General features: G+C 39.3%; 1 protein-coding gene across 2 annotated transcripts in view; it reads left to right on the forward strand.

Moving 5' to 3' along the window:
* Nucleotides 1-7,950: 7,950 nt before the first annotated feature.
* Nucleotides 7,951-23,564, forward strand: part of PARP8 (poly(ADP-ribose) polymerase family member 8) — a 166,062-nt gene continuing 150,448 nt past the window's right edge. The window contains exons 1-2 of one of the 2 annotated variants that reach the window (XM_005282179.5): nucleotides 7,951-8,882; nucleotides 9,813-9,867. In XM_005282179.5, coding sequence (XP_005282236.1) covers nucleotides 8,792-8,882; nucleotides 9,813-9,867 — 146 coding nt within the window. In that variant the 5' untranslated portion in view covers nucleotides 7,951-8,791. The remainder of the gene's footprint in view (nucleotides 8,883-9,812; nucleotides 9,868-23,564) is intronic. The other variant, XM_024105632.3, reaches the window with a different exon arrangement.

The raw sequence follows: 23,564 nt of genomic DNA on the forward strand, positions 1-23,564 counted from the left end.
TTTCTGACTCACAGGACTCTAGAATTCATATACTGTTTCTTGTCCGCTTTTTGTCAACACAACTTAAAGGCTCTTATTGAGTGTTTCAGTCTTGGTGCATGAATTAATTTACTTAACTTCTAATTTAATTGCTTAACTTCTAACTTCTAATTAAGACTCTAATCCAAATCTTTCCATTTCTGTTTCTCATTAATTTGTTTTGTTATTTATTATTTGTATTACCGTAGCATCTAGATTCTCCCGTTATGGATTGGAGTTCTGTTGTTCCAGGTGCTGTACCGGGTAAAACTAGTCTCTTCCTCGGGGAGTTTACAATCTTGGTTGAGCTCATTTATAATCCCAAGAAGTTTGTCATCAATTCCATTAGCTGCTTTATCATTGCATTTTCTTTTCAGATCTTGTTGCTTTAAAATGTTCTCATATTCACCTTCCTCTTTCTGTGTCTGTTTTGTGCCATTTTGTGTTTCCTCCCTCAACCTTTTAACATAAAACTTTCAGCTTCACCTGGTTTTCCTGCTTTCATGTTATCAAGTCATCTGAGGTTTGTGTTGATTAGAATAAAAGGTGTATTAGCTATAAGGGCCTGTTCACTTGTGCTGGGTGGGAAACAGTTTTCACATTCCATGAAAATGTTTTGAGATATCAAAAAACTTTCTTGTCCAGATTCAGGAGAAAAAGTCAATCTCAAATTGTCACCAAAAAAAAAAAAAAAATTGGTTCAGGTCAATTGAAATACTTCATTTTAATAATTTCAAAATGTTTAATATTTTTGAGATTTATTTAATTTAAAAACTATTTTTTACTATAGCTTAAATTCTGAAACCAAAAGAAAACACTTTGAACCAGAAAACTGGAGTATTTTTGTTTAGAAAATGCTGAAATAAAACATTTTGACAATTTTGAAACTTTTTTCTCATTTTTTTAGGGTTGAAAAATTCATCCAAACCAAACCATTCCATGAACAGTTTTGGTTTTGACAATCAGCATTTTCCAATGAAAAATCTTTTAGTTGAAAAATTCCCATCCTGCTCTACTGGTTAAGAGCTGTGTTTTAAAAACACATTAAAATCTTAATGCAGATAGGACAGGTTGCAGCTTAACATGTATTAGCTGGTTGTGTATTCTAGACTTATCCCCAACTGTTCTGCTTGACCTGCCAACGTATGTTAAAGAACAAGTTACCCCATCTCTATCAGGATACTAAATAGTTATCACATTAGTGATCATATTTTAAATGACACTTTTTATCCTAGTGTATAAACTGCCTTATCTACATCAGACTTTTAGAGTGTTAGAACATATTAACACCACTTAAAATCTTAGTCCAGACGAAGGTTTGAGTGATGGCCAATAGGTTCAAGAATTTAATGGTTCTGGAATATTTATCTGAAGATGCTGAATATTCTTTCTGCAGAGTACAAACATGTAATTGTTTTTAGCAGACTTTTGGTGAAAGATATTTTTACAATTCACTCAGATTCTGTGTTGGTGGGAATGAGAGGAGCATTATTGTTACAGACCTCACAATTCAGAAGCTGGAATTTTTGTGTTATTGGCATAGCCTATCTGAAGGTTTGGTAGGAACTGCACTACCCCCGGGAGAGCTCCTGGAGGCAGTCTGTCTTCCAGCTCTTTCAGGGCACAGAGGCTGCATGCTTGCTGGTACCCCTTTTATGGCATGCATCTTACTACCTTCTGTATGACTGACAGGTGTACGGTAGGATGTGGCCATCCCCATCTGCTCACTGCCTTCTTACCCCCCTTTGATTTTCTGTGTGCCCAAAGATTGCAGAGTTTGAACTTCCCTCAAGCAATCCTGCTTGTCTTTACATTGTACACACAATTTTTAGGAAAGACTCCTTACATTTTTTTTCCCACCCTCACTGCCATGCACTCACATAAAGGCCAAGCACAATTTGGCCTTTTCTGAATAAATTTCATGGATAAGGCCCTACTTCATAGCAATATTGCGGAAATTACGAATCCTGCAATATTAGACTTCCACTGCAATTTTGATTTTAACTAGCTTACTTTGCACAGTCCGTAATTTTGCATAAATTTTGAGAATGCAATTAGTACTGCACTAACATTCAATACCTGTAAAATGTAAAAGGCTAAAGTGACTGGACTTGATTTCTACAGCAGTTGTGTTAAGACTATTAGTCTTCTGAATTTTATGTTGTACCAGTCACTTTTTAAAAAAATGAATGTAATATAGCTGCAGCAAAATGTCTGGTTATCAAAAAAAAATTAGCAGGTATAACATAATACTTGAGTGTTTATATCATTCCAGCAATTTTTCTTAAACAAATAGGTCTTCTCTGGCTTTTCCAAATTACCACAATTAATAAAATCCATTATTACTTTTCCACGATTTTCCATGTCTTGTCTGCAACTCTGCCACAATTATTTTTAGCTCATCCTGCGATTCAAGTAGGCCCTTACCCATAGATTATTTTATCAGGGGTTAATAATTCCCACTGGATAGTCTACAACTTTACATTTGTTATCCTGATTACAGCAATCAATGCCCAGCAGAGAGAAACTCCACCACAGTACTTTTGGTTTGCACCAGTGCAGCAACATTGGTGCAAGGTGATCAATGGCTAGAACTGGGGCAAATTCACTAGATATAAAAGTCTTAGAAATTTGTATCTCACTAGTGTCCCTCTTGCTCAGAGCAGGTAAGGATGGAGACAGTGTTTTTGCTATCTGGGAAGGTTTGGGGTGAAACTTAAAATCCTTGCTTTTCTTTCTTTAGGAAATCCTCTTGTAACAGAAATACAAAAAGGATGGTTTTAGAGACAAGTCAGTTTAGTTTAGCTTGAATACAGCTAGAGTGTTCTCTCTTAGACTAGAGTGGACTAACCGGTGAAGAATAATTCACCATGATTCTATTAACTAGCCGAAAGGTAGTACCAAGAAAAGCATCAAACTCACAAAGTTCTAATTATAGGAAGATAGTTTCTTACTCATCACATATAAGTCACATTAGCCTAAGCTACATGCAATCCCTATAATAGTATGACTACATATTTTGGTCTTTATTAGGATTTCATTAACACGCTTCAGAAATCTTAATAGAAAACTTGGAAAAAAATAATTTAACATAGAAATTAGAGCTGTTGATTAATCACAGTTAACTCATGCGATTAACCAAAAAAATTAATTACAATTAAAAATTAATCACAATTAATTGAAGTTTTAATCATATTATTAAACAATAGAATATCAATTGAAATTTATTATATATTTTTGGATGTTTTTCTACATGTTCAAATATATTGATTTCAATTACAACAGAATACAAAGTGTACAGTGCTCACTTTATATTATTATTTTTATTACAAATATTTGCACTATAAAAATGATAAACAAAAGAAATAATATTTTTAATTCCCCTCATACAAGTACTGTAGTGCAATCTCTTTATCCTGAAAATTCAACTTACAAATGTAGATTTTTTGTTACATAACTGCACTCAAAAACAAAACAATGTAAAGTTCGATCCTACAAGTCCTCTCAGTCCTACTTCTTGTTCAGCCAATTGCTAAGACAAACAAGTTTGTTTACATTTACAGGAGATAATGCTGCCCGCTTCTTATTTACAATGTCACCTGAAAGTGAGAACAGGCGTTCACATGGCACTTTTCTAGCTGGCATTGTAAGGTATTTACATCCCAGTTATGCTAAACATTCATATGCCCCTTCATGCTTTGGCCACCATTCCAGAGGCCATGCTTCCATGCTGCTGATGTTCGTTTAAAAAATGTGTTAATTAAATTTATGACTGAACTCCTTGGGGGAGAAGTGTGTATCTCCTGCTCTGTTTCCCGCATTCTGACATATATTTATGTTATAGCAGTTGCGGACGATGACCCAGCACATATTGTTCATTTTAAGAACACTTTCACTGCAGATTTGACAAAACGCAAATAAGGTACCAATGTGAGATATATAAAGATAGCTACAGAACTCAACCCAAGATTTAAGAATCTGAAGTGCCTTCCAAAATCTGAGAGAGACGAGGTGTGGAACATGCTTTCAGAAATCTTAAAAGAACAACACTCCAATGAGGAAATTACAGAACCCGAACCACCAAAAAAGAAAATCAACCTTCTGCAGGTGGCATCTGATTCATGATGATGAAAATGAACATGCCTCACTCTGCACTGCTTTGGATCATTATCGAGCAGAACCCATTATCAGTCTGGACACGTCCTTTGGAATGGTGACTGAATTATGAAGGGACATATGAATCTTTAGCATATCTGGCACGTAAATATCTTGCGATGCCGGCTACAATAGTGCCATGTGAATGCCTGTTCTCACTCTCAGGTGACACTGTAAACAAGAAGTGGGCAGCATTATCTTCTGCAAATGTAAACAAACTTCTCTGAGCGATTGGCTGGACAAGAAGTAAGACTGAGTGGACTTGTAGGTTCTAAGGTTTTACATTGTTTTATTTTTGAATGCAGTTATTTTTTTGTACATAATTCTACATTTGTAAGCTCAACTTTCATGATAAAGAGATTGCACTACAGTACTTGTATTAGGTGAATTGAAAAATACTATTTATTTTGCTTTTTACAGTCCAAATATTTGTAATAAAAAATAAATATAAAGTGAGCACTGTACACTTTGTATTCTGTGTTGTAATTTAAATCAATATATTTGAAAATGTAGAAAACATCCAAAAATATTTATAATAAATGGTATTCTATTATTATTTAACAGCATGATTAATTGTGTGACTAATCACAATTAATTATTTTAATCGCTTGACAGTCCTAGTAGAAATCAATGGGACTACTCACCGAGTGGCCTAATTCTGTCACCCTTATTCACTCTTGGGTAGTACCTTCCTGTGCAAGTAGTCCACTTGGGTGAAAGGACTTGGTCAGTATCAGGGAAATAGAATCGTACTGTGTGAGTAAGGAGCTGCCAGATTAGGCTTTTATTAGACAGCTTTCTTATTCACTGGTCACTCATCATTTCAACACGCTTCCTTTTGGTTATCTCAACACTCCTTCTCTCACACCGATTTCAAAGTGGTATAACTCCATTGACTTCTGCTGAATTACCTGATTTACACTTGTGTGAAAGAGAGAAAAATCTGGCTCACAGGAATGCAAACCTGTTTCATTGACTGATGGAGTGGACTCAAAGCTATAGCAGAAATGACATGCATTGAACATCTCAGGATAGAGACCACTCCAGTCTCCAGTGATATTGCTTTCATTGTCCTCAGTTATCCATAGTTGAATCTGAATTCACATGGAACCTTAAATTATTTATAAAGCTTTTAAGATTTTGGTTATGACATTGATATAATGTGCAACATCACTCTGGTGACAGCATATGGTGTTGTGCAGATAGAGGATCATTGTTACAATAACATTTAGGATATTGGGGCTGTTCAGTTTCTGAATGTTTTGAAAGACTGGGGTTTTTTATTTGGTTTTTTTTTTTAGCTCTACAATACTGTCTCCTTAGTTTTACAACAGGTTCCATCTTCAATCCATTTTTATTAATTTGACTGCTCATAAATCCTAATATTGTTATGCTGGGCTCAGTTATCCATAGTGTAACTGCACGAGAGTCAGCAGAGAGATTCCAGAGACCAAACTGGCTCATTATCTGGAACTTTAAACTAAGGCACTGAGCTTGGTTCACGATTAATAAACAAAATACAGTATGTTGATATAGACATTTGCACCAGGCTTTCTACTTTATTTGAATCCAGGTGGTGAAATCATGGACCAAATTCATCTCTGTGTTAGCTCCACTGAAGCCAGCGGTGTTGCTTTATAGATGAAGTTTTTATTCACTAGTGTCTGGTCTATGAAATTTTACTGTGGCTGAACGTGGAAGTCATCAAGCATGTTAAAGAACATGATGCCGAAAAAAAGGGTTGCTTAGTGAAGAACAGGACAAATTCTGTACAGCATCATGTCAGCTAACTATTTAAACCCTCATTGTGATTAAACCCCTAGTCTAGCAGGAAGAGGGGACAAGTGGCCTCTTACAGGACTTTAATCACACTTGGCAGGTGTGATCTAAACATGGTTTATCTTGCTTTGTGCTGAGCACTATCCTGCGGAGCATCGTGCATTGGGAGAAAGGAGAGATGCAGCAGAAGCAGCACTGCACTACATAGCAACCTGACATCTGATCAGGAATGGATACTAATGACAAACAGACACGGGCTAAAACCACAGCATAACGTTTGAAGATACCCGGGGGATCTCTTTATACACTTTGACCAAGCTTGTATAACATGTGCCAATAAAGTCTCATTAAATGGTGTCAGTGAACACAATTGTTGTTAACTGTATTCAGACACAGTAAAATCTTGCAGGGTAGCCTAGACTCTGCTGAATGACCACATCACTTCAAGCATCACTGAAGTGTTTGGAAGGCCAAATTCTGTTATAACCATTCTTTGCTTAGTGGTGGAGATTCACAGCACAATACAGTATTTCTATCAGTCTAGAACTACTCTGTTGTCTTTGAGCTGTATCTGTTCACTTTTCTCACTAATCTCTGTTCCCCCATTATCACTTTTTCTTGTTTAATGAAATTGGAGCAAGGATAAATATGGAACCCCAGAAAATGTCATTTTTATGGCATTTTTTCTAAATGTATTTACACTTTAAAACACATAATAAAATAAAGATCACATTTATTCCCCTGTGCCTGAAATCAACAATACATGATTAATACAAATTTGCCTAATGAAAATGCACCAAAGCAATTGTGCTCAATAATGAATAATCCATGGTAGTTGATTAGAGCTGGGTGAGGACTGAAACAACAAATTCTACGAATATACTTTTGAATTTTTAAACAAATCCTCTTCTGTTATGTTCACTCCCATTTATTTGTTATGAATTATTCACCTAGCTCTTGGGCTGATGAAGGGTAATTGGTATTGCAGGTATTGAGTGAGACTTCGCCATTCCTTCTGAATTGCGTTATAATGGTTATTTATTTACTTGTATTACAGAAGCACCCAGAGGCTCTGATCTGGACTCCATGGTGCTAGGCACTATACAACAGAGTAAAAGTCCCTTTCCTGAAGAGGTTACTATCTAAAACAGGATTGTCAAAGAGTGGTGGATATGGGATGTGATATATACGCAGTATAATCAGGGATGGGTGACAAATTTAATATTAGTTCCATAGGGTTGATGTATATAAAAATAAACCCTCCCCACCCACATAAATAAGGGGGTGAGAGGAGCAGGGAAGTGGAGGGGATGAATTCATTGGAGCACAGAAATAGGAAAAGAAGTAATGACTGAGGGAGAGGGAAGGAAGATGAAATGGTGAGAGAACTGGCAAAGAGAAAAAATAGCCAGAGTCAAAACTGAAGAAAATAGTCTGACACCAGTGCTCCTGCGAGCTTCATTCAATGCTAGTCCATGGGGTTTGGGGGTATACAGGCCCACTTAAGTGGGTCTCCCCTGCTGGACCAGGTTCCGGAGGGATGTGGAGCAAGTGGTCTTAGCTGGGTTTCACTCACACACACACACACACACACACACACACACACACACACACACACACTAAAAATTGTGTGTGTGTGTGTGTGTGTGTGTGTGTGTGTGTGTGTGTGCTGAGAGCCATTGAACCAAACTGTAAACCCTGTATATGATGGAAACCACTTCAAGCCAGGGGGTGTAGCAGCACCCATAGTTCCAGCACCTATATCCCCACCCTTCTTCCTGTCTGCGCCCTCAGGAAGACAACTCTACAGTTGCATCCGAAGAAGTGGGCTGTAGTCCATGAAAGCTTATGCTCTAATAAATTTGTTAGTCTCTAAGGTGCCACAAGTACTCCTGTTCTTCTTTTTATAAATATTGTCTCTCTCCCGCCCCCGTACTATCTGGCTTCGTGCTGTCCGTGTAGCTCTAGGTGGCGGTTTCGCGCCTCGTGCCCCGGGGTACTGTCGGCCGTTAGACCAGCGCACGACCGACCCGACCTGGATCGCGGGACATTTGCATCGAGCGCTGTGTGGCGCCAGTAACCTCTGCGCCAGAGGGAGAGTCTTGGTGGCGGCGGCTGCCGCTATTGCACATGCTGTTTGACTGCCAGCCTTGGACTGCTCTGGGTAGCTGCCTCCGCTCCGCCTCCGCTGGGTGCCTTTGCCCTGGGCGGCGCCGGCTGTTTTTACACCCCCGGATAACAGTAGCCGGCAGCAGCGGAGCAAAGGACGTGTGGCAGGCGGAGTGTCTGTCTGGGGCTGAGAGCAGCAGCAGCGGCGGCGAGGGGAGGGTCTGCGGCTTGGCGTAGCTGCAGCAGCCGTCTCGGCCTCTCTGGGAGTGACTGTGTGTGCGCCTCCAGTCTCTGCCGCTCGCCGAGCTGCTCCTGCCACCGCTGGTGATTGTTTATTGTTGTCGCTCTCTTCTCTCCGGCTCAGACAGCCCAGCACGGTCAGGGGTGGACGGGCAGGAATGTGAGCGGTTTTTGCAGGGGCTGTGTGCGCGGGGGGTTCTGTGTCACCCCCGCCACCACCAGCATCCTCATCAGCTGGCTCTATTGTCAGCAAAAGAGGAAATTGCAATCAAACAGCAGCAGCAGCAACATCTGGGCGGTCACATCTGGGCATGCAACATCGGCTTCCTCCTCCTCCTCCTCCTCCTTCACCCGAGTGGATCACTTTGGGGGTGGAAATACTTCTGCAATCAAGCCAGAGGTTCCATCTTATAACTGAATATTGAAACTGGAAGAGAGGGGGGTGGGGTGGGGATAAAGGCTGCTTTTTCCTCCCCTTGGGATTTATTTCATGGGGATGTGTTCAAGACAAGAGAGGATTCAGAAGGATATTGACGTTGTGATCCAAAAGTGCAAGGCGGAGAAGGACTGCCTGTTTGCAGGTGAGTTTTCCGCCTGGGCTCCAGGTTACCAGCTGCCACTCTCTTCCCCTCCCTCTCTGCCTGCTTCAAACGTTTCCCCAGCACGACATGTTTGGTTGGGGTTCACTTGTCCCATTTCTGCTGTCATTTTGCAACAGTTACAGTGGCGATCGCTGCCCTTAAGTCTTCGTGTGTGTGTGTGTGAAATAAGTCTTCTTCCCTCCCCCTCCTCCCAACACACACAAACACACTGGCAAGAGAAGGCAGAACAGGTACTGTATGAGAAACCAGATACAGAAGTGGAATATATTTATACACAGGGAGGAATGCAATATACACAGAGAGAGCAATGTATCTGTTCTTAGCATCTGCCACCACGACAGTCCTCAGATCAGAGGGAGCCCCTCAGCCCACGGTCGTTTTTAATGCGATCAGCAAGACTTTCGGTTTGGAGCCGAGTTGGTTTGCGCAGTTGGCGGTGGTGGTGGAATACAGCCCGGTTTGTAGCTGCTCAGGTTAGGTCGTTGCCATTTGGGGCTGCTTAGCTCTTGCCTTAGGGAAAATTAGATTTTATTTTGATCATCTAGTTCCTTAAATGTATTTATCCAGAGCTGGAATATTAGCAGGTCATAAATGAGTCCTTTTCGTGCAAAGCCTTGGTGTTTGCTTGTTGCTTTATGGTGATTACTATTTACAGTATTTAATGATTTGCCTGAGCTGCCTGGCTTGTTGCTGCCTGTTGCCTTCACTGACAATGGAAATTCCTGCCGTTGCCATAGCACCAGGGCACTTGTTGCAAAGAGGAGGGGGGTTTCCTGCTGCATGGTGCTCTGATGCATGTTAACCCCCCTACCAGTAGCAGAATGAGGGCGAGAGAGACATCAGCTATTTTAGACAAAACCCAAGAACTAGAAATGGTCATTTATAATAATGCAACTCTTTGTATTTTAGATTTCAGGTACTCAGACTCCACCTTCACCTTCACCTATATTGGAGGCTCCAAAAGGTACTTCTCTGTAATAATGAGTAACTTCATTTCCCATTCACTGGCTAGTGTCTCCTTTATTCTTAATTTTTTGGGATAGTAATTTCTTTTTCTTTTGCAATGAAAGCAAATGATTAATATCCAGTGGGACATAAATAACTAGAGAGAGAGTGTTGGGTCTGAGCAGGTGATCTGTGAGGTGATCCCATTCATCAGAGACTTATTCATCAGAGTTTTCCTCTGTGTAACTTATTTGTCTTGATATTCAGTGTACACAGATAAGTAAAATTATTGCCTGGTGCAAATGATATAGAAAAACAAAAAAACATTGAATGCAAGATGTTTACAAAATCTGACTATAAGAACCAATAAAGAAGAATAGGCCAAATTTTACTCTGTTACACCAGAGTACCACAGGGAGACCAGAATTTGGTCCTAATAGATGCAGATCATTTTGCAATAGAACAAATGAACATTATAGAGGAATTAAATGAAAATGTCAATAAAGTTTGTGATGCAGATTACAATCAGTTAAACAACCAAATATGAATCTATGTGCTTGTAAGCACATTTTAGTTTATTCACAAATTGGGGTGTATATGTAAGTGGATACTAATTTTTATTATTTGCATAGGGGGTTGCAATTTATATAATTTCTTCAGTTGCATTTCATTACTTTTGCTATATCATTAGCCTGGATTCTGCATAACTGTCTGTTTTCAAAGGAACTCAAGTTTTTTTTTTAAAATGTTCTGCTGGTGAATGGATTTTTTTCCAGCTGTTTGTTTAGTTTGTGAGTTGATATCGTATTTGTGTTCATATTAAACAAAATAATAAAGTATAGCTAGGTTTAGTAGAATTTATTTTTTATAATTTTGATACAATATAATCAATATTTTTTTTTAAGCATTTTCCCATTTTTATTGATTTTAAATTTTCACAATTGTAGGAAATTATGGGGGGAGTGTAAGACAGTAATTATTTAATGGCAGTAGATATTGAGATTAAAATTGCAATATCACATGTCAAAATATAAAAAGTAAATATTCTTAAATCAAACGCTAATAAATTCTCAAGCAGAATTGTTTTTACTTTGCCTATATATACATTTCAGTTATCAACTATGTAAATATTTTTCATGGGTTTGTGTGTGTTTGGTGGAATTGACATTTACTGATAAAACTCTAATCTTAATCTAGGCTAATCCAAGACTAAATATAGCCTATCAGGTTTAAAGAGAAGTCTCTTGATTTAGGTAGCTTCAAGGGTTCAGTATCTTTGGTGCTCACTTTTTTCAGGCCACCTTAGTTTAAAAGGGAATGGATCATTAGGAGTTATAGGCCTCTATCCTGAAAGATGATCTTTGCAGGTGGATGCCTATACCTGAACAGGATGCTGTTGACACCAGTGGGGTTCTGAGCAGTTTCATGGGTCCACCTGCACAGGTCAGTTTGTAGGATCAGAACCATAACTGATAAATGGATTTGTAGTTTGTTCAAAAACTACTTTTGTCACATTAATGGCCTCCACATGCGCCTACTAAAGGGGGTGGCAAAATGCTTTCACTTTTACTAATCAGAGGTGCCCAAATCTGACTGCTCAAATCATGACTGCCCAAATCCGGAATTTACAACACGTAGGCAGATCTATCACACGTGGAATCTGACTGGCCTGGCCTGGCCACCGAGAACCAGTTTCAGTATCTGGAAAATTCAAATTGAATTTAAAATCTCATGTTATACCTTGAGAAGATGATACAAATAGGTTTCCATAGTGCATGTTCAAAGTTTACATTTCTTCTGACATTTAAAGGACACTTAAAAATAATCAATAGCTTAAAATAAGGGATTCATACTGACTTTTCATCTTTCCTGGTTTTTTTCCCCAATCTTTCAGAATATCCATAGTACCCAGAGGTGCATTGGCAGCTGAGTTTTCTGTTTGCTTTCTTTTTTTTATAAAGTGCAAAGCATTAAGGGCCAAATTCTGATTTCCCATGCCAAAGTTGAGTAAATGAGCTTCATGCAGGGGAACTATGCATGGCTGCAGAGGATATAATACTTACACATGTAACCCAAAGCCAGGACTCAAATCAGCTGTGCAGCCACTAATGCAGACTCTATAGAGGGTTGTAATAGTGGCCTTCTATGTGTTCCCTACTTGGGAGTGTATCCCCTCCAAGTTAAAACTGGGTATTGGGCATTCCCCTCCCTGAGCTTGGCCACCAACCCAAGCCCTGTTCACATTACAGCAGCTATAGATTCCCTGCCACCCACTGGCAATTCTTCTGTGGTTTGGGTACTGATGGCAGGAATTGCCCCTAAATGACAAAACCTTTATTAGTTCATGGTACATAGTAGAATAAGTATCAGGTGATACTCCTGATATTATCACCTCAGACACTTGCAGTTGTCTGATTTTATATCTTCCGTGCTGGCACCACTGCATGCTTTCAAGAAATGGGACAAGGGATGTACTCTGGGCCTTTTTACTGAGAAATACATTTTAATGGCTAAGTGATGGATCAGTTGGTAAGGAAGATTACAAGATGCTGTCTGTAGCCACATTTTGCAATTCTATCCTTTAGTGCTTTACTTCTCTTATCTATGTTTTCAGGGAGTCCTGGAAACTCAACGCTAGTGCATAGTATAGTTTTGCTTTTACTTACAATGCAAGAGCAAAATACATGAAACAAGAAAATATATTTTATATCAGATGCTACGTAGAGTATTTTTTGTTTAACTGATTGATGACCTTTTTCTAGGAGTGCTCACCCTTATGGAAAGGCTGGCCTATAAAGTCAGCAGGTTAAACAGACCTAGGGATTTCTTCTGCATATCATTTGTGTCATTAGGTATATTAAGTCTACTTACTAGTGGTTTTAACTTTTGACTCAGAGCCAGATTCTCAGCTGCTATAAATCAGTGTAATTTCACGAAAGTCAATGTACATTGCTTCATTCCTAGCTGAAGTTCTGGCCCGTGTGTTTTTTTTTTTTTAAACTGTTCTAAGGTTCATATTTGTGAATATTTTCTACTTAGGGAGAGATTCTCCCAATTTAACTGCATTGTACCCTTTCTCCTTAGACTTGCACTATCCCATCACATATTACCACTGTAGTTCTCAGTGTGCTGCTGGAAAGATCCAGGCTGCACACTACCCATCTCAGGTCCTGGTCCTGATATCACTTACGTTGCTTTTACACTGATTTCAGTTGAGTTATTTTTAATTCCTACTTGTGTGTAGGTACAGAATCAGGCCCTATGGGCATGATCTTGCTATCATTCTACATACAGAGCAATTCCAGCTTGTATCCCTATAAACTATATTGAGCTGCTATATTATTTACCCCAGTGGTTCTCAACCAGGGGTATATGAACCCCTGGGGGTACGCAGAGGTTTCCAAGGGGGTACATCAGCTCATTTAGATATTTGACTAGTTTTGCAACAGGCTACATAAAAAGCTCTAGCAAAGTCAGTACAAACTAAAATTTCATACAGACAATGACTTATTTATATTGCTCTATATAATATACACTGAAATGTAAGCACAATATTTATATTCAAATTGATTTATTTTATAATTATATGGTAAATGAGAAAGTAAGCAATTTTTCAGTAATAGTGTGCTGTGACACTTGTATTTTTATGTCTGATTTTGTAAGCAAGTAGTTAAGTGAGGTGAAACTTGGGGGTACACAAGACAAATTAGACTCCCGAAAGGGATACAGTAGTCTGGAAAGGTTGAGAGCCACTGATTTACACAATATGAGACTAGTTTTAGGCTGGGCATAAATATGACTACAGTGGACCGGCCAGCATTTGAATGAATTTTCTTGAAAAGTTACAGGAGGGGGAAGACATTTCTTTAAGAACAAACATATTTCTGTTGCATGGATTATCATAAATAATCCTTTCCCTGTGAAGCACGATCAATCATTTTGGCCTCTGCTTGGGCAACACTTCATTTTTCTAAAATGAACTGTGTTCACATCACATTTCTAAATTATTGGTATTTTTGACAGTCCTGGGGTGCTTGCCGGTTTTGAAATCCTGTAATTAGGAATTTATTAGTGAAACCTATCTTTGTTGTATAATGTGGTCACTAAATATGAAGCACATTGTATGACAATTTAATCATTTTTAATTTCATTTTTAGAAAGCGATAGGCAAATTGGGAGATATTTCTCACAAAGTGACGTGCTCCTTCAGGTGCTGTGACTGTGCAAGATTTACCCTTATTTAACTGCTGCTGGCAGGATATCAGAAACGTCTGGATTCTTTATACTTTGTACTGCAAGAACTAACGAGGATGTTAAAATGATAACACATTGAGAATCTTGGTTTTTAGAATCCCTTCTTATTTCTGCTGTCCTACTAACTCCTTTTGTGGCACACTGGTTCTTCCAAAACTCAGCAGACTGAACAGAAGTGCTGATCTGTCACCTTTGTAATGAAGCCACATTATGAATGCCCTGATGTTGTTTTCAGGTTATAGATATAATTTGACTTAGTTTGCATGAAAAGAATGCCTGGTTGTCCTGAGAGAATATACTACATTTTCTTCTGATAAACAAGATGATCAGGTCAAGTGCTTTTCACTCATATATGTGCATAACTCCCATTGGCAGTGAGGGACTGTGACAATGAAGACTGTGCATGAGAAGAACAGATCTTTTACGGAGGCATTTTTTAAAGAATCAAGACAAGGCCTATGGGAACTAAACACATAGATTAATTTTGTCGGCAAAATTCTCCCTTCCAGTCTGCCTGGCAGCTCTTGACTCTGATGTTCTGTCCTTCCTACATGAGCAGAATGATGATAACAATGGCAGTTCCATGCATGCAGGGAAAGCTGAATTTCTGTATGGAATTGATCTAAGAAGATGGCTCAGCTCTGAGGAGAATTTTCCTCTGTATTCTTCCTTAAAGTTATGGTAAAATGTAAACATTTATTGTCTTTTTTTTTAAGTTTTGTTCCTGATTTTTATATAATTACAGGTTTTTCCATGGTGCTTGTTACTGTGATATCAAAGCACCTCACTTAAACAATTGAATTACACCTCTCCCCCGATATAATGCGACCCGATATAACACAAATTTGGATATAACGTGGTAAAGCAGCACTCCGGGGTGGGTGAGGCTGCGCGCTCCGGCGGATCAAAGCAAGTTCGATATAACGTGGTTTCACCTATAACGCAGTAAGATTTTTTGGCTCCTGAGGACAGCGTTATATCGGGGTAGAGATGTAATTCCCACCTCAGTGAGGCATAGAAATATCTTCATCCCCATAGTGGCATATAAAGGGTAAGTGACTTCCCCAAGATCACACAGGAAGTCAGATACAGACCCTAGCTGACTGAAGTGTCAGTGCAGGGTGTTAGCCACAAAACTTCTCATTCAGCAACCTGAGGATAAGTGGATGTGATTACTATTTTTTTTGCTTTAATGGGATACTGACAGGTTTTTTAGGTCTATCTACATGGCTTCTTAAATTAATTTATTAGAGCTGTACAGAGGATGAAAATTCTGTTTCATGAAGGATTTTAGGATTTTGAAGTTTGGCTTCATTCCGAATCGTAGTGAAAACCAAGCATTTCTAAATTCTTCAGGAAGGGAAATTTTGTTTTGTTTGTTTTTGGTTGATCAAAATTTGTTTTTATTTTGACTTTTGTATTATAATATATAATACACAAAATAAAAAAAATCCAAAACAAAAAATGAAAAATTGAAATGTTTCATTCCGAAAATGTCAAAATGAGACATTTCTATATTGTTGGAACTTGCTTCCTGATTTTCTTCTTAAATTAAATTCTAGAAAAATCTACCTGATTTCATGGTGATTCAATTTTGATAGAATATGGTTCCATTCAAGTTTCTCTGACCAGCTCTAGAATTTACTTTGGTATGATTTTAGCCAATGCATTGCAACAGAGATTTTGGTCTCCAGTGCTAGCATGGCAATTCTCCTCTTTTTTTTAAGTAGCGTTATCAGTGAGGAGAGCTATAAAACAGTATTGTACAATACTGCTGAAGGTCTCCTCAAGCCTCTGCTCATGAGGGGTTACAGCTCAAACCCCTACTTGTCACATGTGTAGTTGAGGGTGGGGATATAAAAGTAAAGGGGAAATGGCAGAGGCAGTGACTGCCTAGATCAGGGATCTCAAACTCAAATCAGTACGAGGGCCACATGAGGACTACTACATTGGCCCGAGAACTGCATCACTGAAACCTTTTCATACAACGATACAAAAGTATAGTCAAAAATGAAAAAAATGAAGAATAATATAGTATGCTATTAAAAGTCAATGTATTAACTTTTTAAAAACTGTAATACGAAGAGGGGTTTTAATAAAATATAAACACCTGTAACTATTCCTTATGTGGTCAGTAACACTGATGATGATCTACACTAACAGTCTATCAACGTAGCTGTAATGGCAGGAACTTTTTAAAGTAACTATTCATACAAAATACATTGCCACTTTTAACAAACATTCTTCCCAACTACTCACAGCAAAGAATCAGACATGCTGAACTTCATACCTGAGACTGCTCATCTAGTCCATGAGCCCCCGCCCCTGGCTCGCCTCTTTCCACCCATTCCCCGCCCCCTTTCCAAGCCCTTCTCCAAAGTCCCTGCCCCAACTCCGCCCGCTCCCTGCCCCTATTCCAACCCCTTCCCCTAAATCCCAGCCCCGGCCCTGCCTCTTCTCCGCCTCCTCCCCTGAGTGTGCTGCATCCCCACTCCTCCCTCTCCCTCCTGGAAAGTCCTAAGCATCGCCAAACAGCCGTTTGGCACCAGGAAGCGCTGGGAGGTAGTTAGAGGAGCGGGGACGTGGCGCGCTCGAGGGAGGAGGAGGGGTTGCAGGGGGGAGGGGAGCTTGGCTGCTGGTGGAGTCGGCTCCTATGGCGGGCTTCAGGAAATAACTCTGCGGACCACATGCGGCCCGCAGGTCGCATGTTTGAGACCCCTGGCCTAGATGGAGTGGTGTAATTTCCCCTCCCAGCTAGCTTAGAAGCTGAAAAATTGGAACCCACTCTTCTGAGTGGCTTGTTTTTGTTGGGCGTCCTCTGTTTATGAATCCATAAAAGAATGTCCTGAGGCCAGGGAATGAAACTACTGTTGGTGAGAACATTCTTCTGGCTGGTGATTCTTCCCATTGTCCTATGCGTTCTACGTGCAATACTTCAAGTATATACTTGTTTCCACAAAACCAATACATGTTACAGATGCACAGCTTTGTGCTCATGTGCCCACTTTTTATTCCAAAATATCCAGTAAGTTGTATATCCCCACTTTGTTTTAAGAGATGTGCTGGCCGCCACTTCCCACAGCCCCCTTTGGCCTGGAGCAGCGAACTGCGGTCAGTGGGAGCTGCAATCGGCTGAACCTGCAAAGGCGGGAGGTAAACAAACTGGCCCAGCCCGCCAGGGGGCTTACCCTGGTGGGCCATGTGCCAAAGGTTGCTGATCCCTGAACTAGAGTTTATTTCAGCTTTAAAATCTCTCTCTTTAAAGCAGAGAGTGTTTGTCCTCCTGCTAATAATACCCGACAGCGCTATTCATCTGTATTTATTACTAATTACTATTAATGATTGTATATTCGGGGCATTCTTTTAATGCATGCAGCTGTTAGTTAAACACTTCTCCATAATACCTCATTGGTAGGTGCTTTTAGAATTTCAGTAGATAAATTACTGTTTATGTAAGTGATTCATCCTAAAAGGTAATTGTAGAAAATTAAATACAAATGTTAAGGGATCAGGGAAAGTAAGAATTCAGCTTTACTCAGTTAATGTTACTCACATTTCCTTTCTGATACTCAGTTTGTTTTTCTAGAAGGTTCTTATTTCTTTTTGATGCCTTTCTTTCCTTGCTGTTAGAAACTCATTAATGTTGGAAATAAATTGGATCATCATCACTACTACTTACTGTAAAAATAATCTGTTTTAGAAGGATTATGGTCCCCATCCTGGTCCTATGGAGGTCAGTGGATGTTTTGATACTGCAAAGTGCTGTGTGCCTCTAGCAGAGTGCTCAGGCCAAAATATTCAGATCTGGGTGCCTAATTTTAGGCACATAAGCTTGTATTTCTAAATATGTGATCTGATTTTCAGAGGTGATAAACATCCATAATTGCCACTAAAGTCAATGTTAGTGTGTGGCTGTTCAGCACGTTTGAAAATCAGACCATTTATTTAGGTGCATAAATATGGACTTGGGTGCATACATTTAGGCACCAAGGTTAGAACATTCTATCTGAGCATGCTGCTTGGAAAAGTGATTAAATATATGTTCAAAAATATTTTCAGCAACTTCTTTCTGTGCTTTCATCATATTTTAACACATCAGGTGCCTAAAAATAGACCTCTGGGCCATCATTGTTAAAGAGTTAATATGATAAGACAAACAAATTTAAAAGCCAAGTTCACTGTGACAAAATTTATTTCGATCACTTTTGTCTGTAAAGTGAGCAATACCATAGCTGATGTTTCCCCTTAGACCATACTAATGTGCAGTGGTTTTCAGTGTTCACAAATAAAGACTTCTAGATATCTGTCAGTAGGTGTATATGTATGTGTGTATATATATATATATATATTTACCCTCTCTGGCTGTCCAGCTCTGAAGGCAGCAGCGCAGAAGTAAGGGTGACATGGTAAGGTATTGCCACTCTTACTTCTGCGCTGCTGCTGGCGGGGTGCTGACTTCAGAGCTGGGTGCTTGGCCAACAGCCATCGCTCTCCTGCCGCCCAGCTCTGAAGTCAGCACAAAAGCAAAGGTGGCAAGACCGCAACTCCCTAAAATAACCTCGTGACCTCCCTGCAACTCCCTTTTGGGTCAGGACCCCCAGTTTGAGAAAGTCTTGTCTCTGCCATTAAATCTGTATAGTATATGGTTAAAGCACACAAAAGACCAGATTTCATGGTCCGTGATGCATTTTTCATGGCCATAAATTTGGTAGGGCCCCATCTGTAGAGCCCCCAGTGCTGTCAAACAACTAAGAGTCAGATTGTGCCCAGCCTTTATGCATGAGAACAAAGGTGGGGAAGAAGAGTATCCCTCCTCCCCCCATTGCACCCTTGTTTAGGAGCTGGGCACAGTCATCTTTATGAGTTGGATTCTCAGTGGAAAGACTTACATTAACTTTATTGGGCTTTGCATTAGGCACTATACTCCCATAGCACATGGACTACATAACAATAGTCCTGCTTTCGGTGCTATATGTTCCAGTGGGAGTGATCCATGGCCTTGCCCTCATCCACGCCAGATAGCAGTAAGAAAGGGCATGGCAAATTGCTAAATGTTTGTGGAGTGCCCACCCTCCCACAAGACCCCTGAAGACAGTTCCTGCATGATCCCCTGTGGTGGGTTGTGGCTTAAAGTAGCAATTGGGCCGTCACTATTCAGGGCCAAATTCTAAGTCTCTTAGACAATTTTTGAGACAGACTTCCATTGTGCTTTCTCGGAACTTCCTTGATTAAAGAACTGAAAAAGAAAAAAAGAAGCAAACCTTCCGGCTTTCACCCTGAATAGTAGAAGCATTGATCAGAAGTAAACCACAGGCATGCCTTATATGTAATGAAATGTAACATTGCAGAAAGAAGACCCTCAAGTGGTAGATAATTAAAGAAATAAGTTCCACTCCATCAGTATAACAGTCTAAGCATTCAAAAGCATTTGATCAAATATGGTCTAGGATGCAATCTTGAAATCTTGGTTTCTTAAATGTTGTTACAAATGACAATTTCATTTTCTGTTCACAGATAGGAATTTCTAATTTATTTATGGATAGTTCTAGAAAATTACAATTTTGCACTAACTGTTTTTTTCCACGTAATATGGCATTTATGGCGGACAACATTTGCTTTCAAGTAGGAAAGATAGCCTAAAGGATAGAGATGGCATTCCAGGTCATGGACTTTTCTGCAAATGATAGAATGTTTTCTTTCTTTCTTTTGCTCTTGTTCATGCTCCCTCTTTCTTTTCCCACCATCTTCAATGTTGATAAATTCATCTTGGATCAGGCCTCTCAACTATCCATACTCAGTGAAGATATGAAATTAATTGGGAATGCTTTTGTGTCAAATTAGGAGCTGGAGTTTATGGAGGGTGTATTTAAAAGTCTAGAATGATTCTTTTGTCATAAAAGCATTTACTGAGGGCAAACTCCTGATCTCAGTTACACTAACATAAATCTGAAGTAACGCCATTGTGAGTAGATCTACCCTGGGTTTACAGCAGGATAAATGAGAGTTTCATTTGGACCGGACTGTTTCAGTGAATCAACATGCAGTTGATTTTTCACACTAGGGGAGCTATGAAGTACAGCGTTCTATTTTATTACTGCTATCTTTGAAGACATGCTCATTTTGGAGTACTTTCTTAAATGGTGGGTGACCTGCAGTTTAAGAATGAAAACTTTCTTTCATGCATTCTTATCAAGTATCTGCCAATGCAGAGGGTAAAGGTAGAATGCGAATTGTCAAAGCTGTACTTTTCTTTTTGTATCTTTTTAAGCCTTAGTATCTGGATACCAGATTGTCACTGAAGCCATTCTTAAAACATAATTTGTTAGGCCATATGAACAATCCTTCATCTGTCACTCATATTGAATCAGCATTCAGTATTAACCAAAACAGCATCAAAGCATTTTATAGGTGAAATCATTAATTGAGAATAAAAATGACCATTTTTTAATATAGAACAATCTGTGAACATGCATAAAAGGGTTTATATTGACTTAACTGGCAATAATGTGAGCTGTGGTCATCTCAGAGTGTGTTAGTCCAGAGTGTGGAAATACCATAAAAGATCACATCTCTAGCCCTGTGTGGATATAAAATTTGGATCCGCGTTCATCCGCAATCCGCAAACATGATCCACGGATATCCGCATCTGCAGCGTTTGGCAGATATAAAGTGGATATCCACAGATTTTCAGGACTCTACACATCTCACGTTATTTTAGATCCGTAAAGAGCTCTCTGAGGTATAACAAGCCCACGAAACACAAATATTGAGATAATTGATTACTTGTGGAGCCTGCAGTCTACAAGGGAAGGGTCATTCTCTCCAGGACAAGTCTTCCAGAATTTACTAGTTATTTAAACCAATAAGATTTTATAGAGATTTAATGAAGTTCTATATTTAAACCATGCGATAGCATTTTATACTTAGGAGGCTCATTTGTCTTTCAGGATGGTGGAATTTTGCAATTAGGTTTACACGTCCAAAGAGGACCTTTTATAGGTCCAATATGTGAGTTGAATGGGGAGAAGAGAGAGATTGGGCAAGTCTGTAGAACAATAGGAGGAATATTCTGAAGAAGGAAATTACTTCAGAGGTTACTGCTGCCAATAAGAGTTTCAAATGAGCTCAGTATGTGGTGTGCAAATTAGGGAGTCAAAAGAATCAGCTAGCCAAAGGGACTTATTCTACTCTTTTGCAGACCTACTTCCACACATCTCATAGTTTTGCAAATGTTTGAATGACACAAGAGTAGTACACTATTTGGTATATTACGTTGGCTTTCTAAATGTGCACTTTCTAGAGTTAAATAGTAATGGGGTCTGTGGGCCAAACTCTGCTCTCATTTACACCTGTGCAACCTTATTAACCTCAGTAAGGTTGTGTAGGTTTAAATGAGACCACAATTTGGCTCTTTATCTTAATGATTTTGTAAATTATTATTGACCAAATAGGACCTTATTACCCCATAATTTTGCCATTCCATTGTTCTTTGCTTATATGTGTTTTCTGTCTTCATTGTTCTCATTGACAAATTGCTCTACTCTACACATTGTGCTATATTGTGGATATTTGTATTTCCCTGTTAACCACAAAAAACCCCAACATATAAAAAACAAACAAATAAAACCTACACATAACAAAACAAACCTCAGTAGGTTTTGGTGTACCTAAGTCTAAATCTTCTATTAAACTACCAGTTAGTCTCTTGTTTGCTTTATATTATCCTTCTTGTTTTGGATAATTGGACACCATATTGTGTCCATGTATTAAACTTCAATATATAGATATTGTAAAAAATACCACTGTGTAAAGAATTACCGTTTATTCAGGCATGAGAAAACATACATTGATCCAACAATTCAGCCAAAACCTGGTCTTTGTCAAGGACAACAAACACACATATATTGAGCATAAATACTTTTGGCAGCTAGCACCATCTGGCTTCAAGGCAGAAATGGATGAGTGGAAAGCCTCAGCATCATACTGAGCTAATAAGGATTAGGCATTTGCTGTATAGGAAGAGCATAGGAGTCACAGTTACATTAGTCAGGATAAAAATTACAAAAGCTATTAATCCTTCTGCCATAGGGCATAAGCTGATCATCAGCGGGGGTCAATTAGGAGTTTTGACCCAGCCCCCCAGAATTAGTATTGCATAATCGGCCAACGGCACTGTGGGTTGTTCAAATCTTCAGCTGAAGCATCAAGTAAGGCCACTGTTAGAAATATTATTGGGCTTGTCTGGTATGGCAGTTTCCACAGTATAGTACCAGGTGTTCACAACAGAGTTTAAAATATTCACTTTCTAGAATCTTTTACCATCAATTCTGAGCAAATTGTTACTAAAATCACGAGCAGTTTACTACTAGTCTGTCTATGTGTATCGTACGCCCACTGTGGTTGTAACTTATCTCAGCCAAACTAATTGTCTATAATATTTCTATATAATTATACATTATAGCTGGCATAAATCAACATATTTTATAGAAGTCAATGAAGCTACAGCAATTTACAATAGATGAGGATCTGGCCCATAATTTGCTATAGCTTACTAAAGAAATTTAAATAAAAGCCACAGGTAACTACAGATGCTTTCCATATCTTAATAACACGTAATAGAATAACTCTTGTGTCATAGTTAATATTTCAGTATTCTACAAAATGTAAATGTAAAAGGAACTAGGAATTACATGACAAAGTGAAATTAGCACATTTATTTATGTTGGCACTTTAGGTCACAATTTGGGGCTAGATTCACTGCAGCTGTCACAGAGATGTAAATTACACTCTGTGAGTCATTCTGGCCCCAGGGAGGGTTTTCTTCCAAAGGAAGCGTTATCTCCCTCCAACCTCCACCCTTCCTTAGGGTTTGCTATATAGGGGCAGCTTTAGGCTATGACTGGGATTTCATCAGCAGAGACTGCTGAGGGGGCTGTACTGAGTCAGTGTATTTCCTGGCTGAGCTGGCCATGCCACTTGCCCATCCAGAACTATAAACGTGTTGGTCTGTGTAAATGTCAGTCTGGAGAGCAGACCAGACCAGTGAGGGGTTGTGTCACAACCTGTCCTGTAACCTTGGGTGCCTCACAATGCTTTGATCTTGTAGCTTCCAACCTAGGCCCTACTCAACCAGCCTGCCAACATGGAGGCCACATCCTGAGTGTCTGTGTGCTAGCCAGCCCTGGTTCAGCAGCACTGACCCAGCAGCCTGTCTACAACCCTATAGCCCCATTCTGGCTTCAAGCAGCCTTGGTTACTACTTGCAGGGTGACCCAAACACACTCCCCGTCCAGAATTTCCTCTCATGGACAGTTCAGAGAAATAATACGGTTTGTTTGTTCTTGTAAAGACATAAAACAAATCACAGCTTATTAACTTAACTGGGAGTAAATACACCCTTCTATGTAAACACAGCACTGAGTTGGTTTATAGTAAAAATGAAACAAGTTTATTAACAAAATA

The sequence above is a fragment of the Chrysemys picta genome, chromosome 6, assembly GCF_011386835.1.
Source record: "Chrysemys picta bellii isolate R12L10 chromosome 6, ASM1138683v2, whole genome shotgun sequence".
Lineage (NCBI taxonomy): Eukaryota > Metazoa > Chordata > Testudines > Emydidae > Chrysemys > Chrysemys picta.